Source organism: Rasamsonia byssochlamydoides (genome assembly GCF_041956645.1).
Source record: "Rasamsonia byssochlamydoides strain NRRL 3658 unplaced genomic scaffold VTN77scaffold_77, whole genome shotgun sequence".
In the NCBI taxonomy this organism is placed as follows: domain Eukaryota; kingdom Fungi; phylum Ascomycota; class Eurotiomycetes; order Eurotiales; family Trichocomaceae; genus Rasamsonia; species Rasamsonia byssochlamydoides.
In genome coordinates, this window is record NW_027192460.1 from 57,688 (window position 1) to 74,899 (window position 17,212).

At 49.1% G+C, this 17,212-nt stretch overlaps 6 protein-coding genes across 6 annotated transcripts; 3 read left to right on the plus strand and 3 right to left on the minus strand.

Moving 5' to 3' along the window:
* Nucleotides 1-943: 943 nt before the first annotated feature.
* Nucleotides 944-1,738, minus strand: VTN77DRAFT_8716 (uncharacterized protein; the record flags this gene model as incomplete). Its single annotated transcript, XM_069425244.1, has 1 exon — nucleotides 944-1,738. The coding sequence occupies one exon, from the start codon at nucleotides 1,736-1,738 to the stop codon at nucleotides 944-946; it is 795 nt and encodes a 264-aa protein (XP_069274385.1).
* Nucleotides 1,739-2,308: 570 nt separating this feature from the next.
* VTN77DRAFT_8717 (uncharacterized protein) lies at nucleotides 2,309-3,304 on the minus strand (the record flags this gene model as incomplete). The annotated part of the gene is made up of 1 exon (XM_069425245.1): nucleotides 2,309-3,304. The coding sequence occupies one exon, from the start codon at nucleotides 3,302-3,304 to the stop codon at nucleotides 2,309-2,311; it is 996 nt and encodes a 331-aa protein (XP_069274386.1).
* Nucleotides 3,305-4,187: 883 nt separating this feature from the next.
* On the plus strand, nucleotides 4,188-6,705 carry VTN77DRAFT_8718 (uncharacterized protein; the record flags this gene model as incomplete). Its single annotated transcript, XM_069425246.1, has 4 exons — nucleotides 4,188-4,336; nucleotides 4,387-4,557; nucleotides 4,625-4,763; nucleotides 4,822-6,705. 4 exons carry the CDS (start codon nucleotides 4,188-4,190, stop codon nucleotides 6,703-6,705), a joined length of 2,343 nt encoding a protein of 780 aa, XP_069274387.1.
* A 544-nt stretch (nucleotides 6,706-7,249) lies between these two features.
* Nucleotides 7,250-8,632, minus strand: VTN77DRAFT_8719 (uncharacterized protein; the record flags this gene model as incomplete). The annotated part of the gene is made up of 1 exon (XM_069425247.1): nucleotides 7,250-8,632. One exon carries the CDS (start codon nucleotides 8,630-8,632, stop codon nucleotides 7,250-7,252), a length of 1,383 nt encoding a protein of 460 aa, XP_069274388.1.
* A 2,680-nt stretch (nucleotides 8,633-11,312) lies between these two features.
* Nucleotides 11,313-11,651, plus strand: VTN77DRAFT_8720 (uncharacterized protein; the record flags this gene model as incomplete). The annotated part of the gene is made up of 2 exons (XM_069425249.1): nucleotides 11,313-11,345; nucleotides 11,409-11,651. 2 exons carry the CDS (start codon nucleotides 11,313-11,315, stop codon nucleotides 11,649-11,651), a joined length of 276 nt encoding a protein of 91 aa, XP_069274389.1.
* A 1,564-nt stretch (nucleotides 11,652-13,215) lies between these two features.
* Nucleotides 13,216-15,114, plus strand: VTN77DRAFT_8721 (uncharacterized protein; the record flags this gene model as incomplete). Its single annotated transcript, XM_069425250.1, has 3 exons — nucleotides 13,216-14,096; nucleotides 14,152-14,421; nucleotides 14,478-15,114. The coding sequence occupies 3 exons, from the start codon at nucleotides 13,216-13,218 to the stop codon at nucleotides 15,112-15,114; spliced, it is 1,788 nt and encodes a 595-aa protein (XP_069274390.1).
* Nucleotides 15,115-17,212: the final 2,098 nt, after the last annotated feature.

Sequence of the window (17,212 nt, forward strand, 5' to 3'; positions counted from 1 at the left end):
CTGACCAGGCAGCGCCCCTTGGAGATGCGTGATGAGGCCATTCGTGAAAACGGTCTCACCGGCCGATAGGAAGATAGCACCGCCAAGGGACTGCGACAGCATCATCAAGGCGGCACCGGTTGGGATATCCTTTTTCGCAAGGACAGTTTGAGCTGCCAAGCTGGCTTGCTGCATCCCGAAACCGAGACCCAAACCATACACGACTTGGTAGCGAGTCCACTCTGATGATCGGTCGTGGTTGTGAAAGTGGTGAGGAGTCCCGCGCCAATCGACATGATGACCATGCTCGCGTACATGAAGGGCGCATAATACCCTAGATGACTGACGCATACTCCAGCTATGATAGAACCAAGCACGAGAGACAGGACGACGGGGATGTTCATGATTCCAGACTTGACGGCACTTACGCCTTTGATGGCCTGAAACCAGACAGGGAGATGGTAAATGAACAGCATTATCAGCATCATCGAACCTCCAACGCATATGGTGAAAAAGACACCAGACGCGATAGTTCGCTGCTTTATTATTCGAGGAGGCACCGTGGCGGTATCCTGCTTCCAGATCTGGATCACCACGAAAACAACCATGAGAACCCCTAAGAGAACGAAGAAGAACGATGATGCGGCATATTTCAAGCCACCACACTGCAAGGCGAGCGGGAAACAGACGATTCCGGGAAGGAAACACAAAGTCTCCAAGGGTCCAACTGAGTCAGACGTTCCCGGGTGGTCGAGGCCGTGAATCTCCATACATATTTTTCCTTTCAGACTACATTCTATATACTGTACAGTATGTACATGCAGGAGGACATCCTGGTGTTGTTTGTTCTCTGGATCCTCAAGACCCTCCTAGGAGAAATGGGATTGTCGAGACCAGTACCATAGCTGAACAGACCCTGTTCAGTTCAGGACATCAATGCTCCAGTCTCCAAAAAAAAAGAGGATCAATTCGAGACTCTCTCTCCTTTATCATCGTCAACCCTTAAGCTTTGCGTCCCTGGCCTCGCACTCATAACCGACAGAACCAACTCCCCCCTCCTCTCAACGCCTACAACTTTCATCCCAAACTTCGCCGCATAGTAATCCTCACGCTGCCCGCCGTCCAGCGCCCGATTCGTCGTAACCAGCATGATGCGGCGCACATACGGCATGTTGCTGGCAGACAGCGTCTCGGCCACGCAGTCCATCAGCCACGCGCCTAGGCCTCGGCCCTGGTACTCCGGCAGAATGTAGACGTCTGTCAGGTACGCGAAGGTGACTGTGTCGGTGATGAGGCGGGCGAGGCCGATCTGTTCAATGTCTTGGGAGTGGAGCGTTGAAATGTCAATCTCACCATCACCATCTTCTTTTCCTTCGTCGTGGCCATTATTCCCACCCGATTGATCAGTAGTATCTTTGTATTTGTGCTTGTCCTTGTCCTTGTCCTTGTCCTTGTACTTGTACACCCCAAAACACAACGCCCCCTCCAGCATCTGTTGCGTCACTTCCTCCGGGAACGGACGCGCCCAGTACGTAAAGTCCCTCGCGAAGGCGGCATTGACGGCTTTGGCGGAGAGGAATTTGGGATCGGTGGAGATGAAGAAATGTTCTTGTTCTTGTTCTTGCTCTTGCTCTTGAGCTGGATCTTGAGCTTTGTTTCTCTCTGTAGTGTTGGTGGTTGTGGTCGCAGTGGTGGTTGGTTTCTTTCGTCGAGTCCACGTGCGCGGGGGTATGAGGGAGGAAGCGGGGTGAAGGGGCATTTTTTTATATCGTCTCTTTTTGCTGATTGCCTGGTAATTGCTGGTTGAAAACAAGGGTAGATGTTGAGCTCCTTTTGGGTTCTCTTGACTGAATGAAATTCTGAATCTATTCCACTGGCATTGGCATTGGAATCGTCCTTTTTAATTAAATGTACTACTGTACTCCGTACAGTGCTAAATACTTGTAATATACGATTCTTAGCTCAGTTCCTGACCACACCAATCAGAGGTCGTGATTTAAGCTTACGGAGTAATAATTAATTAATTTCGAAAGCTTATTCGAATATTCTTGAATTATTTCTATCGAATTGGCCAACCGCATTGCATTCTCACGGGAGTTCCGTTCCCACATTGTGACTCATCCGGTACATAGGTAAACTATACCTAGTAGGTACGAGACGAGGTCTTCGCGAACTATACCTCCATAGGTGGGTACATAAGAAGCTGGTATAATTTCGTAGAACGATAATGAGCAGGTAAGTATGAAGAAGGCGTAGAGTGAGTCATTCATTTCCTCCTGTCCAGTCATATGTAGAATACAGCCAATTACAAACTTGGAGAAGTGTCCGTCTAGTGCACGCCCTGCGTGACCAATAGCTCGGGCAAGGTGTTGTCATCATCATCCTCCACAGGAGCAAAATATTCCCGAAATACCTTGGTTAAGATTTTGTCCGTCAATTGCATGTGTGCCCCTGGAACGCTTTCGAAGTCGAGCTTCCCCTGCTCGTCCAAGGCTCGCAGGCCCAGCCAGTCTTCCTTGTACAGCTGCCGCTCCCTCAGTGGCGTGACCTCGCCAGTTGTGGTGTTGACCTCCGCAAACCACGCGCTCTCCTTTGGGATGGCCATTGTGTCATCCTCGAACATGAACATGCCGAATCGATTCAGCGACATCAGGTTGTTCTTGTAATGCGGATTCTTGACCCCCCGCTCGTTGTTGATGTCCGCCAAGAAATTGCTATGCTCCAGATAGGCGTCCAGCTCCTCCGGATTGCGGAAATACTGTGCCGGCACCAGACGGGACTGCACGAAGTCAGACCAGGTGCCGAATCGCAGGAGAGCCTCCGCGCCTCGACAGACCCAGTCGCCGGAGCTGGCGCAGTCTTGGAACTTGGAGATGCCGTTGTGTTGGCTTCCGAAGGTGACGAGGTTGTGAACGGGCGGAAAATTGCATCGTTCGACGTAGGCGCGCAGGAACTGCCCTCCTTGCGAGAAACCCAACGCGTTGACGGCCGGCGCGGTGCTCAGGATCGGCTCTGATGCCAACTGTTCGCAAACCCGCGCAACCTGCTCCGTCAAGTTCCCCAAGAAGCTGGCCTGGCGATCGCCGCTGTCGGAATCGGCCAGGTGAATGAGGTGCACGTAGGTCCCCGGGTTGACCTCCTCGGCCAGCGCGGCCACCTTTTTCATCCCCTCTGCTGCATAGCTATCTCCCAATCCGTGCCATATCACCAACGGGAGAGGAGTCGAGTCTGATTCCTTGGTGGGAGAAAGACGGCGATGAGACGGCAGAGCTGCGGAGAGGGCGGAGAGGGTCAGAAGATGAAGGACGTGGGTGAGATAGAGCATGGCGTAGAGAACTTCAAGAACACGGAGATCGTAGACCAGTATTCTTGCTCTGAAGGAGAGCGAGCTTGACGTGCAAGACCCAATATTTAATCAAGCGGAGCTGATCGCCTGGAGGGTCGGGTGTGGAGGCGGGTAATCGCGCTAGGCAACCGCTGGCACCGTTAGACTGGCAGGTGCATGTGTTAGCTGCACCAAGGAATGCCATCTCATTCAAGCTATCTTCAAACTATCCTCCGTACTATTATTTACCATTAATTAAGTTATCAGTGGCAAACTCTGGTTTCAGTCCAGTCTGGTCCAGGTCAGTGCGTATCCCTTCCAAGGTTCCAACTTCCAACTTCCAGGTTACTCGACCGCATCCGGCCCACCGTTCCACTCTTCTTCACTAATCATAGTAACTCTTTGTCATGACAGCGTTGATGCTCGCCCACAGATTGGAAGCCTCGGCGAATCGGCATTGTTCGCCCCGGACCCGAAAAATATGTCCCATCCAAGCGGTTGGTATCCACAGAAGCAGAGGGGAGATATAAAAGTCTTGAATCTTGGCCCTTTCCAATATTATTGAAAGAAACCGTTCACCCCCATTCTACGACTGTATGTATCGCACGGGTGAAGCTAATGTCAGATATCATCGTGAATTTTTCTTTCTTGGGTCAATGACGGCATTGGCGTCAATAGAATGACTGGAGATCCACATGATCACTCGGTGATCGTCACCTCCCGTTGTCATTTGGGATCTTCGAACCGGTTTTGTAGCATCCAGCTCCTACAACATTTATTAATTCCAAGAATGGGACTCTCATTCTTCCCCCGATAATCTGCCGTTTCGATCCTGTCCGCCGCCAGGAATCCTTGTATGCGCCTAATTCTGATCACATCAAAGATGGAGAATAACGGCCCTGTGCCTGTTGCGGACCAGAGACCCGAATCTGATCCCTCGTTGGAAAGGAAAGAACAACCGAAACGGACACGGACATGGACACGATTCCGAGGAAACTTTCGCATGAGACCTCCCGATGATGATGAGCCTCAGTATGTCCCTGTCTTCTTCTTCTTTCTTTCATGCACTCATGAATGTTCAGGGACTGGTGGATTGCTTCGACAGTGATCCCTCTTGCGGCAGCGACCGCAGGTCCTCTGGCAAATGTCATGTCCGTTGTGGCTCTCATAAGTCCATGGAGGAACCGGATCTTGTTCAATACTATCGGTATCGATGGCAGACCGATACAAATGGGCATTCATGATCCCCGATGGTAGGGCCGTTTTTATTTGTGACCTGGATACTCTACTTTGTCTCATGTTATTGATGATCAAAATCAGGTGCGTTGCCCTCAATGCGACTTCCTTGGCTTTGGGTCTTGTGGGCAATATTTTCCTCTTGTTCAACTTTACCCGGAGAGTCCGATATATCATCGCATTACCTGCTTCGATCATCTTGTGGTTCCTGGCCACGGGCATTGTGAGTCTTGTACCCTTGTCCAGATGGCTTCTGTGCTGACTCTTGCCCTGCCACTTAGTTGGTTGGAATTATTTCCGCCATGCATATGTATGACCTTCCCATCCCGCCCGACCAGACATTCTCTCAAGGCTATTGGAGTGGTGTCATCGCCGCCGTTCTCTACTTCATTCTCAGCTCCATGTTGATGGTCAATTTGCTGGGCTACGTTCTCGGGCATTATCCGCAACATTTTGCTCTCACGGACGACCAGCGAACCTTGATCCTGCAGACCGCGGCGTTTATGGTCTGGTTGACAGTGGGCGCGGCCGTCTTTTCACGGGTCATCGATATCTCCTTCGCCGATGCCCTTTATTTCTCAGACGTCACGGTGCTTACGTTAGGGTTCGGTGATATCACGGCCCAAAACAGCGTCGGCAAGGGCCTGATCTTCCCCTACGCAGTGATTGGGATCGTCATCCTTGGTTTGGTGGTTGCGAGCATCAGTCGTTTCGCCAGAGAGCTGACTGATGACAATGTCATCAAGGCTCATCTCCGGCGCAATCGCGTCAGGACAGTGGAGCGATCAGTGACCATCTCATCGGACCCAGAAACAGGCTCAGATGATGAGCTACGCCATAGAGCCGGTTTCCGACGGCACAGAGATTCCTCCCGAGACAGGACTGGTAAGCAACCACTCCGGTCTGTGGTCAGCAGCTTCCTCGCGGGAAACAAGTCAAAAACACTGGTGATGAGGGAAGAAAAGGATCGATTCGATGCGATGCGTGCCATCCAGCGCGAGACGCTTCGTTTCCGACGCTGGACGTCTCTGACTGTCAGTCTCATCGCTTACGGCATTGTCTGGTGCTGTGGAGCCGCTGTCTTCTCGCGCCTCGAATCTTTGAATTATTTTGATGCGTTGTATTTCACATTTTGTTCTCTGTTGACAATTGGGTACGGCGACATCACGCCGAAGTCGAACCCCGGCCGGCCGTTTTTCATCGTCTGGTCTCTGATCGCTGTGCCGACTATGACGATTCTCATTTCAAAAATGAGTGACACCGTGATGGAGGCTTTCAATAACGCCACGAAATGGGTTGCTGAATTCACCGTCCTACCGGAAAGCGGAAGATACAGGGAGTTTGTTCTCCAACATCCGTTTCTCCACAAGCTGTTGCTGCGTCGAACGCAAGCGAAGCGTATCGCACGCGGATTTCGTGTGGGTGTCTATGATGACAACCATCGTGCAGATAATGCCAGTGACGACTCCGACCATCCACCTCCACGAAGCTTGGAGCAACTGGCGAGGCAGCGGGTTCCCTCCCGCCGGCAGCTGGCTAGAGATCTGGCCTTTGCCATTCGTCGGGTAGCCAAGGATGTCCGCACGGCAGGGATCAAGCGATACAGCTATGAAGAATGGGTTGAGTTCACGCGACTGATCCAGTTCACGGACCCTCGATCGCAATCACAATCCGTCGAGCTCGATGAGAATGAGTATGGCCTGATCCAGTGGGACTGGATCGGGGAAGACAGCCCGATGTTGGCTGAACAGACCGAGCCGGAATGGGTGCTGAACCGGCTGTGTGAAAGTCTGCTACGATACATGGCCAGCGGCGACCATATCAACCGGAACGACGGCGTCGACGACGACGAATCGGAAGAACCCGTCCTCAGGAAACAGCGAGACATTGGGTTAGAGGAAGAAGAAAAAGATGAGAATAACAACTCGTCGCCGTCATCCTCATCTCCAGACCTGAAACGTCAAACCACTGCTGGCAGCGGTTGGATCAAGGTCTGTGATAATGACAATGACACCCCGACAGAGACTTCGAGTGCACTCGGCGGGACGAAGATCAGCTTTGCGCCCTCCACCAATCTGTCCTCTTCGTCTTTTTCTGCTACCTATCGAGCTCCTTCAAATGGCAGTTTTGGGACAAGAAAGAAGACTGGCTCGCCTGTGTCATAGATATAGATCTGGGGACAGATGGATATAGCCAGACATATTACCATCCTTCCTATCTGGCATTTTATTGCAACACATTGGTTGATATCACGATTTTTCATTGCCCCATTCAACTGTCATTTCACTGGATGTGCCAGTTGAAACGCGCTGCGCTACAGATAACGACTGCCCATCTAGTTATCTACCTACGTATGTACCTATCTCTTTTGCCTCTCATCATGACGATAATGATGACGTGATAATGTATAATGAAAAAAAAATCATGATCCTGGCGAGTTCGAGGTCGAGTTCGGGTTTCCGACTCTTTTGCTTCATAATGTAAAAATAAATAATAAATAGGGTCAACGGTTTGTACAATACAGTACAGTACATGATGTGTGTCCGACTGTCTGGCTGTCTGTCTGACGTAACTGACTTAACTGACTGACTTGAAATAAATAGCGTTTTTTTTTTGCGGAGAAAGAACCAGAAGGGGAATTTCTTTCTCTCTTTTCTTTTCTTTTTCTTTCTTTCTTTCTTTCTTTCGTATTTCTCTTTATTATTAACTTTATTTTCGATGTGGAAATGAATCCTGCGCTTTTTTTTCTGTAAGAATATACCTCCTGCTGAAACTGAGAGAAGAAGGAGAAGAGGAAGAAGGATGGGGAACAGGCGATGGCTGCATTTTCTTCTTTGGAGAGGAGGAGGCTGCTATCGCCGCCGCTGCAGCAGATGTATGTCTCTGCTCATGCTGTGGCGTCCAATAAGCCGGGAAGCGAAAGGATGCTGATGGGAGACGTGACGAAGATTCTGCCTGTTCTCCTGCTGTCTGCGTAGTGGTGGTTTGCTGGCGTCCCGCCCCGATGTCGCGCCCTGAAGAATGTATCAGTGGTGATATAGTAGTTCGGCTCCTGCCAACGTGGGCGAAGCTCCTCGTTAGGTTCGCATGACAATGGATATTTGTAGTGAACTTTCGGTTATCGTCATAGACATTGGCATTGGTATGCCTTGAAGATTGTCGAGTGGGGTTTCTGGAGTCAGGAACTGAAGGGTCATGCGTGAAGCGTTGTGGTATATGCATGTCGAGTTCTGACTGTTCTTGCTGAGATCGTCCGATGCTCTGACTTCTCTGCTCAACAAGTCGGGAAGGCGTTTGAACTTCGTCAACTCCGATCTGCGAGTTCTGCGACAGTGTCTGTCCAAAGAAGATTGGAGGAGAGGTTCTCTTTTGGCAGGCAGATCCAGCATATAAGTCCCATTCTGCTCTGGTGCGTGCTATCTCGTGGGCTGCTGGCATCGGTCTGGTTTCTGTGTCCTGGATCGAGGTCGACCTCCCATTGGGAGTGGCAAAGAAGTAAGTAGCTTCTCCTTCTTGTTCTGACTGGGGCAGCCAGCCTGAACCTGTCTGATTGCTCGCAAAAGACTGTGCACGATGGATTATCCCGTCTGAGGAATTGGTGAGATTGGATTCGGAATAATGATCCCGGCTCCTGAAGAGAAGCTCTGGAGAAGGCTGCGGTGTAGTGTCATGCACGTGCGTATCGTATGTACTCTGTGGTCCGATCGAGGAACGGCTTTTCGCCAACTCATTTTCACGTTCTGCAAGAATCTGGTCATCTATTGTGAATCGATGGAGAACTGGCAATCTTGAGCTGTGAGAGGCTGGAGAGAAGCTACCACTGGAGTTCGGCTGCAAGTTTCCCGTGGAGATAGCGGTAGCAGACCCGTTTGGAGTTCTTTGATCTGCGTCACTGTTGTCAATTAGGAGATCAGAAGAGACCTGTCTCGTCACCACGGGCTGACACGAGTGAGTTGAGGCCATCGTCATAGTGTCTTCACTGGAAAGGCCAAGCAAACTAGGTTGGATCAATGGTTTTGTGTGTTCTGCTTGGTGTTCTCTTTGTGATCTTATCGACTTGTAGGAACCAGCTTCATCTCCATCAAGGAGCATCGATTCTGGTGACTCTTGTCTCAGCAGGGGCTTTTGACTGTCGCCTCCAAGCGGTCTGTTTGCTCGATATCCACTGATTCTGAGGCTAATATTGTCTGAAGCATCAGTGTAGACGACTTTGCTCTCCGCCCATGCTTGTGACGAATTGGTGACAATTCTGACGTAAACGGTCTCCTCACGATAGCTGCCTGCCTTCTTCCATCACGTTTCGTGATTCGTCTCCTCTTACCAACCTTTTCTTTTTCCTCGACGGACGCGAATTTCATCTGTAAGGGACGCGTGGCAGAGAATCCCGCCCAATCGTGTTGATGGAGAAGACGAAGCTTGATGTTGTTCAATTGTGAAGTTCGAGAGTGATTGTCGGTGGCCTTATGGAGGTGTTGCAATCAGCTAGATCCTCAAAGTCATCACCTGAGAGGAATATTACCTGGCACTCTGTGTGAGAAAGGTTAGAATACGGTGGACCTGCATTCGATTCACGTGGGGTTCGTGAGCTCAGTTTCTCCGAGAGACTGAGCTGTCGCTGAGACGACTCTAGTCCTTGAGAGCGACGTCTCCGAATTTGACTAGGCCGTAGTTCGTTTTCTCTTTTACCCTCTTTATTGACCTGGGACGTGTGAGGACGGACTGGGTTTCTATCGGACTCCCCAGAAAGCTGCTGATGGTGTTCGAGGAAGGGAACGACCTGGGATGCCGCTACTCGATTCGACGCATCTCGTAGTTTCAGCCGAGCTCTTGCGAAATATTGTTTCTGAATTCTGGACAGTGAGCCAAGTCGGTTGTGAGACTGGCGCCGTAGGCGACCTCCGGTCCAGTTCATCGAACTGGTAGGGACCGGGTCGATCAAGCAGGTAGGAAGGAGCGGTTATTCTAGCACAAAGACGTTTTAAGTCAATGAACCAAACAAAAGCGATAGGAATACCAAGTCAGCGATCCGCCGAAAGGAGAGATCAGCCTGCAAAGCCAGAGTATGGAGTGATGATTAGAAGTTGCAAATGGATGCCAATCCGCGGGAAGAATGGCTCGTGAGAGATCCGTTCATCAGCATCGCATTTCCCTTCAACATTGATAGTTTCCCAGTCAATAGAGCGCCCCAAGAAGGGAACGCACAAAAGAGGAAAAGAAAAAATGAAAGATGGATTGTCGCGAAAGCAATTGTGATCAATAGTTGATAAAGAGCTCATCCTCACTCATGCTTCCCCGGAGGAATCTGCATCAGACGGGTAGATGGCTGCAAGAGGATAGAGAGAACAATGACAACAATACTCGAAGGGCTAGAGAGGTATGTCTATCTCTTGCCAGCAAGAGAAAATGAGGTTGATTTTACGAAATCCGACTTAGTGCCATGTCATCAACATCGCATCTACTTTGCGAACAATTGAAATATGATACGCAGCTGTAGAGCAACTTCGGACCACACAACTGTATATATATCCGCTATTAGATCTGATAAAAGGGGTGTATGGCATCCTGATTCAACAGGACAAGTTTCCCTCGTGCCTGATTATCCATGAGAAGATGAATTTCCTATTGTGGAAGGAAATGTCTTGGCAGGATGGTCGATGACATTTCACGTGATTGAAGCAAACAGTGCAAAACCGGCCATTTTATCTCGCTTCGCTCCGGCCACACAAAGTTCTTTTTCTGTCAACCGTCGAGGAGAGAAGAGCATCATGGCTCGACACCACCCTGCTTCTGTTGCCGGCCTGTCTGTGGATGTACCATGCATAATATACTCACAGTCTTGATTCTGTCGCCTAAAACTTGGATATACGGAGTAGACAGCGACATCTGAGAGTCCAGTATGGTCGCATTGCTCGCTCAGAAGCGCCAGTCATGAATTGTTATTGCACTAGGTGAGTCATTTTTTTTCTCCCTTTTTTCTGCCGATTCCTTCTACGTATGAGCTTTTTTTCTATGATGAGCACCATTTTCAAAAGCATAGTTCACCTGACGGTCTTCGGATCATTGAACGACAAACCCTTAACCATCTTTCACCATATTATCTGATAGCCTCAAATTTCCTTGATTGTCTCTTTCCGATCGTTCCTAGAGTTTGTGCACATGCTGACCCCTCATCAAGCTTGTCGCAGGTCTTATTGGTAGATACTAGCTGCAGTTGTCATCAAAGTGCGGCAGCTGCATTGCTGCCCAACATGGTCCAGCCTCCCATGTCTTTTCGTTTGGCACAACAACGAGAGCCCACCAAGACCATCTAGCAGTAGATAAAGAATCTAGTGCTCGCTCAGGAGACGTACAAAATTTTTCTCCTTTTTTTTTCCTTTCCAGCTGTCCTCGGTGCGAAGTAATAATTATCATTATTATTGCTGGGACACAATATCGCTTATAGGTCCTCCGAAACTATTTCGAGTGTGGTCCGTGTTCTGTCTGCTTGACTGTAACCCCCCTATTGGCCTTGGTGCCAGAAACCCCTCAACTCCAAATGTAGCTCTCGCATTCATTGTTCAATCGATTGGTGATGCTCATTTCGCATGCAAGCCCCTCATTGCAGTGCCAGCTGTACAATTGCATGCAGTTTCCAGTGCAATTGCATGCAGTTTCCAGTGCAGTTGCATATGCAGTTGCATGTTGCGTGCATGTGTTCTGGTCCAATCGCCGCCCCTTTGTTATCCTCGTCGGGGGTCACGTTCACCATCTGTGCAGCAAGAAAGACTGACAGATGTTCCATGAGGCCGATGACGCTCGTGATCGAGTGGTCGAGAGGGACTGCTATCTTACCGAGCTGCAATTTCACATGCTTTGGTGACGTCGACAGCCCTTGAACCCCCCGTCGAAGACGACTTCAATTGGCAGGTGGAAGGGGACTGCCAGCATGGCATGCGTCGCAATCACCTTGCCGGGCGCTCGGCAAGCCAAACACGGCCCGCCATGGATATTTGGTCCACAGCGAGCCGGGCCGCCGCTTCCACTAAAGCCTAACCAACGTAACCGCCCGCTTGGCGATCGCACCGCTCGCCCCGCTGTCTCCCTGCTGGGCCTCCCCCCGTCTGCTCGTTAAAAACCAGCTGCCCCCCTCGGGCTTCCCACTTTTCCTTCCCAACTTTCTCTCCACCAAACCGACTTTGATACCCAAAGAAGACGTGTATTGCTCCTGCTGAGCTGGTTGTTTTCGTTGTCTCGCTTGATCTACACTATACTATACGTCTTGCTTGCATATCTTGATACCTCTTCGTTGTGATCGTTTGCTTGCTGCCATACTCTGGACCCCCCTGGATCTCTTGCGGCCCTGGCTTCAGACCAATCCAAGCTGCCCATTGGAATTCGATCCGTCTCCAGGAAAGGATTTTGTTCTTGTTTTTTGTTAGCTGCCAAGGATTCCCCAGACAGTTGACTTCAAAACGACAGCGAGAAGCAAAGACACATCAGGTAGCCCCAGTCCCCTTTCTTTTGCTTTTTGAGTTGTTGCTTTTGTTGCCGTCGTCTCTCTGGACCTGTACCTGCACGTCTTGTACTTGAATCCTGCGAGCCAATGCCAAGGACCCCTGGATCTGTTTCTGGATTATCCTTCCCGGACTACTCTTGCCAGCAACCAGCGCTGTGACGAAATGATGAGCCAGCCAGCCTGCCAGCTATGAGTGATGATGCTTTGTGCCTCACTGACAGCCGTCGTGATGGCCTGGACGCTAGAATTAGTCTCGAGCGCTTAATGTTGGCTGACTCGATGACTACCCCGTTACAAATGCTACTGGATCCAGCAGGCCCACTCGAGCCCTCGAGTTGGGGATGGATGTTTTTCACCAAGGACTCCTGGATGGACCGCCCAAGCCTGGGCCTGTTGCTTGCTGTTCCCTTGCTTTTCTTGGCCGTTATTCCGTGGACCCTTTCTGTGATTTTGATGACTCCGATGGCCCTGTGGACAAATCGCTTACCCTGCCAGGCCCAGTGTTTGCCCTTGTGGACCATCTGCCATGATCCTAGGATGTCGAATTTTCTGGATGCTTTTCGTCAACTTGGAACTAACCAGGCCCGCGAAGCTTGTCCTTGCTGGCGACTCTGCTTAATGTTGCAGTGGTATGCTAGCGTCTCCCGTGGAAATGAGTTACCCTTCTGGATATTCCTTGGATGATTGAGGCCCTGGGACTTTTTGGATGCCTTTCTTCTGCCTTCTGGATTCTCAGCAAAAGCTCCAGGTCTAGGTCAATGCCTTTTGGATTTGGAACCGCTTCGACCCTGGTCCCGGAGACTACCCCCATTCCCGGAGTTTGGATTTCTGGACTATCGACAGGATGTAGTTCTGGCTCCTGGATCCCGACGTGACTCCCCGCTGGATTGTTCATCGACATCTTGGATAGCGCGCCAATTGAGAATGGTTCCTGGAAATGGATTGGTTGGTCACTATGAACATGATGTTGCCTGAGGTCCAATCCACTAACATCGAACGCAGGTCCCGACGTGCTCTGGAATTTTCTTTCGAGATGCGCAATGCTTTTTTTTTTCTCTTTTCGTTTTGATTGCTTTTCTTTCGTTCTGCTGGACGTCGGAGTAACTGACTTTTCTTATTTTAGTGCTTCCCGCAATTGGAACCAGTCCACCCCTTTTCTTCCCTACACCTGTTAGGAAAGATGTCCTCAGGGATCAAGATGGAACCGGGGAACGTTGTCTCCCTACCCCAAACATCAGCACAATCTGTGAACCAGAGCTCAAGGCCAAGGCACACCCCCTCCATTCAGGATATTTCCACTATGTCTTCCAGGACAGTCCAGGATGATGATATCTCAAGCCAGGACCGCTTTTCCTTGTCCTCAACAAGCCTCCAGCGCCAGCCTTCCCAAGACATGGATCGGTGGACGATAAGCACGTCAGACTCCATGGAATCAAGCCCAATTGCATCGACCCAGCCAGAGACCCCGGAGATTCAGATGTTGTCATATTCTTTTTCTCATCACCTGATGCCGACTGGTGCAGGCCACAACGGTGTCAATGACTCTGCTGCCATGTTCCCAGCATTGTCTGACCTCCAGGCCGCGCAGAGCATGGGGGAGCACAACGAATTTGACATGTCACAGGCTCAAGATTTCCAAGCTTTCTCTTCCATGGTGGACTTTGCCTTTGATAATGATAGCTATACCTCCGAGGGAAACCAAGGTTGCATGCATGATGATACCGCTTCTTTGGGACAAAGTTCTCACAATGATGATGGCCACTTGGTTGCCGCCCATGACATCTGGAAGTCTTTGAGCCTGGATACTGGAAATTACCCCGGATCTACATTCGATCAACTTCAATCCCACGGTCTTCCGGGCCCTGCCTCCCCCCCTCTGACTGAAACAAGCCAGGTTTCTGTTACTTCTGCTTGTTCGCAATCTGCATATTCCTTCCGGGGCCATGATGACACCCTGCTGGGCGAGAATAATGCCAATTCCACGGTCTGCGGCCAGAATCTCAGCCTGGGCGACCCTTTTTTCCCATTAACACCTCCCCTCAACGACCAGGATCCCAATAGGTTAGTAGAAGTCTGAGGCAACATATGAAGCTGGTCACTGACTTTCTCCCTGCAGGACCATCAGGCCTTCCAAGCAAGCACAGCGGCCACTGCTCTCCGCGGCGCAGGTTCGGTCTCAAAGGAAATCTGATCCGGAAGTGTACACCTCTCTATCTGTGAGGGAGCCTCTTCGCCAACGGTCCAAGGATACTTCGGAAGTCCGCGCACCCCGGGATCATCCATACTATTCCTTGCCCACCCACAGTGATGGAAAATACTACTGCCCATTTTCCACCGGAGAGAACCCTTGCAACCATCCTCCGACGACTCAGAAATGCGCCTATCAGTAAAGCCCCTTGCCTCCTCGTCCTGTCCATTTGTGAGTTAGCTAACATTATGTAGCAAATACTTGGATTCCCATTTGAAGCCATACCGGTGCAAAGTCCCTGCTTGCATGGCCCAGAAACTGCACTTCTCTTCCAATGCCTGCCTTTTCCGTCACGAGCGGGAAGCCCATGGATTCCACGGCCACGGAGACAATCCCCATCTTTGCCTCTTTGAAGGATGTGACAGATCGATCCCGGGGTATGGATTTCCTCGTCGGTGGAACCTGTACGATCATATGAAGAGGGTCCATGACTACACTTCCTCTGATCAGCCCAGTTCCCCAGAGAACAATTCCGCTGGCGGTCAGGCCTCAAAGAAGAAGGATTCAGTGCGCAAGAGGAAAGTTACCAAGACCACTACCATCGGTGCCCAGACCATGAAAAGGACTCGATCCACCTCCTCTCAGGGGAATGGTTCAAAGGCTACTCATGCTTCTGCAAACTACTCTCAGAGACTCCAAAACGCGGAGAAGAACTATTACAACTGCCGGGCTCGACTTCTGGAAGAGCTCAGCAACATCACTCCGCAGGATTCTGCGATGCACGAGAAGGTTAATGCCAGCCTTCAGGAGCTCATCACCCTGGGATTGAACTATCGTCAATTGGAAGCCAGCTCGGCGGCGACCCAAATGGCCGGAGGTTTGTCTGCATGAGCGATCCTGGAGAGAGTCATATTTCTACTTGATTGTTTTGTTTTCCCCTGCCGGATGGACAGTAGAATTGCATCCCCCGTTTGGCCTTGACCGAGCGGACCACGACATGTCAGGTAGGCAGTTAACTGGATCACCCTGTTGCTGGAACAGGTTGTTGCTTTTGGAGCTTTCCAAATGGACTGGACCAGTTTGCCTATGGACATGCCCATTTATCAGAGGACCACGCACTGGCAGCTGAGACAGAGAGCAGCTCATCAGCCATGTACCACCCCCACGAGGCTGGGTTTGTGTCCATTTGGCGCCTCCTGAGGAGGCCAGCAGGATTGCTTGTGACCACGACCGTGTAGATCGGAGCATTCCTTCAGATGAAGTTCTCATTGGGCTGCTAAACCAAGCAGACCGGATCAGGATACCGAGTGCGGGATGACACTCTTTTCAGAGTGAACTGACGAGGCTTCCTCGCCTTCATCCCTTTTTTGTACACACTTGTGACTCTCATGTATATTTTTTTATGATGATGATGATGATGTTGTTGTTTCAGGGGAGGATCACTTGATATCTTTTTTTTTTTGTTTTGTTTCACTGTACTGATTGTTGACTTGACTTGCGCGCTGGAAGCGACGACCTGTATGTTTGTTTTTGTCTGTCTACAATTCATGTATGTAGTTAGTTGGTTGGTTGGGATTGGATTGGATTGGAGAAGACTTAAGACCTGTGAGTCTGTGACAGCATTGGCTTTGGCATGGCATTGGACTGGAAGAGGGGGGAAACTGTACTTTTTTTTCTTTTTTCTGTTTTGAACAGAGCTTGGAGGATAAAAGTCGTTTCGTTTCGTTGCTTTTTGTTTGTTTTTTGTTTTTTTTTTTGTGTTCTCTGTGTGTGTGTGTGTGTCTTGAGCTGTTGATGCTGATGCTGAGATTTTTGTATACAGCTTTTTGTTGTCTGCTTTTTTTTGTTAGTCTTTTGTCTTGAGAGTCTTTGTTTGGTTCATGTCTTGGTGGCATTTTGTTATGTTTTGTTTCGTGTGTATGTTCATTCCATGTTCATTGTTCATTGTTCGTTGATTTTCTTTTTTTTCCCCCTCATGATTATCTACCTACCTACCTACCTACCTACTTAGATAGATAGGTGCCTGTTTGTCTGTCTGTCTGCCTGCCTCTCTGTCTTGTTTTGTGTCTGTCTTGTCTCGTGTCTCTTTTATGGACCAGTCAGTCAGTCTAGAGATATAGATAGAGGAATGAAAATGGGAAAAAAAATACAAAGTAAAAAAGTAAAGCACGATTTTTAAAAACATGAAGAAAAGTCACTGGAAACGATGAAGACGATCAAATCTATATCTATCTTAACTGAGAACTAGAACTAGGACTCCTAGTTGACAAAAATGAAAAAAAAATACGATGGTTAAGGAAGATCAGAATCATAAGAAAATCATACCTTAGCTAGCTAGGTAGGTAGCTAGGTATGTCTATAGGCTGATTATAATAAGCCCAAATCCTTGGGAGAGGAGAGGAGAGGGGAGGGGAGAACGGGGATATAATATAATTCCATTCTTTTCGTTGTTCTAACTGAGCAACGATATGCTCTTCTTAATCTTTTCTTTTTCTTTCTTTTTCTTCACAGGCGGATGGGAATAAGAGAGATGACTTTATTTATTCCTTGATACATTACTCCCTTCAGAGAATGTGATGTTCTATTCATCATGACTGAGCTTTTTTTTTCTTTTTTTTTTTCCATTTCCCCCCCTTTCCCCCCTTTTTCCCCCCTCTCTTTTTTTTCTTTTTCTTATTTGTGAACTATACACCTCTAGGTACGCAGGTGGTAGTACCTGGTACTTTTCGACTACATGTATATATATGTACTGTGCCAGTACTTTCAATTCTCATATCTCGTTCTCCGTTACACGTTATATGTTACCTGATTTTGCCATATGTTCATCTAAGATCTTTCATCTTTCTTTTTCTTTTTTCTTTCTTTTTTCTTTCTTTTTTCTTTCTTTTTTCTTTCTTTTTTCTTTCTTTTTTCTTTCTTTTTTCTTTCTTTTTTCTTTCTTTTTTCTTTCTTTTTTCTTTCTTTTTTCTTTCTTTTTTCTTTCTTTTTT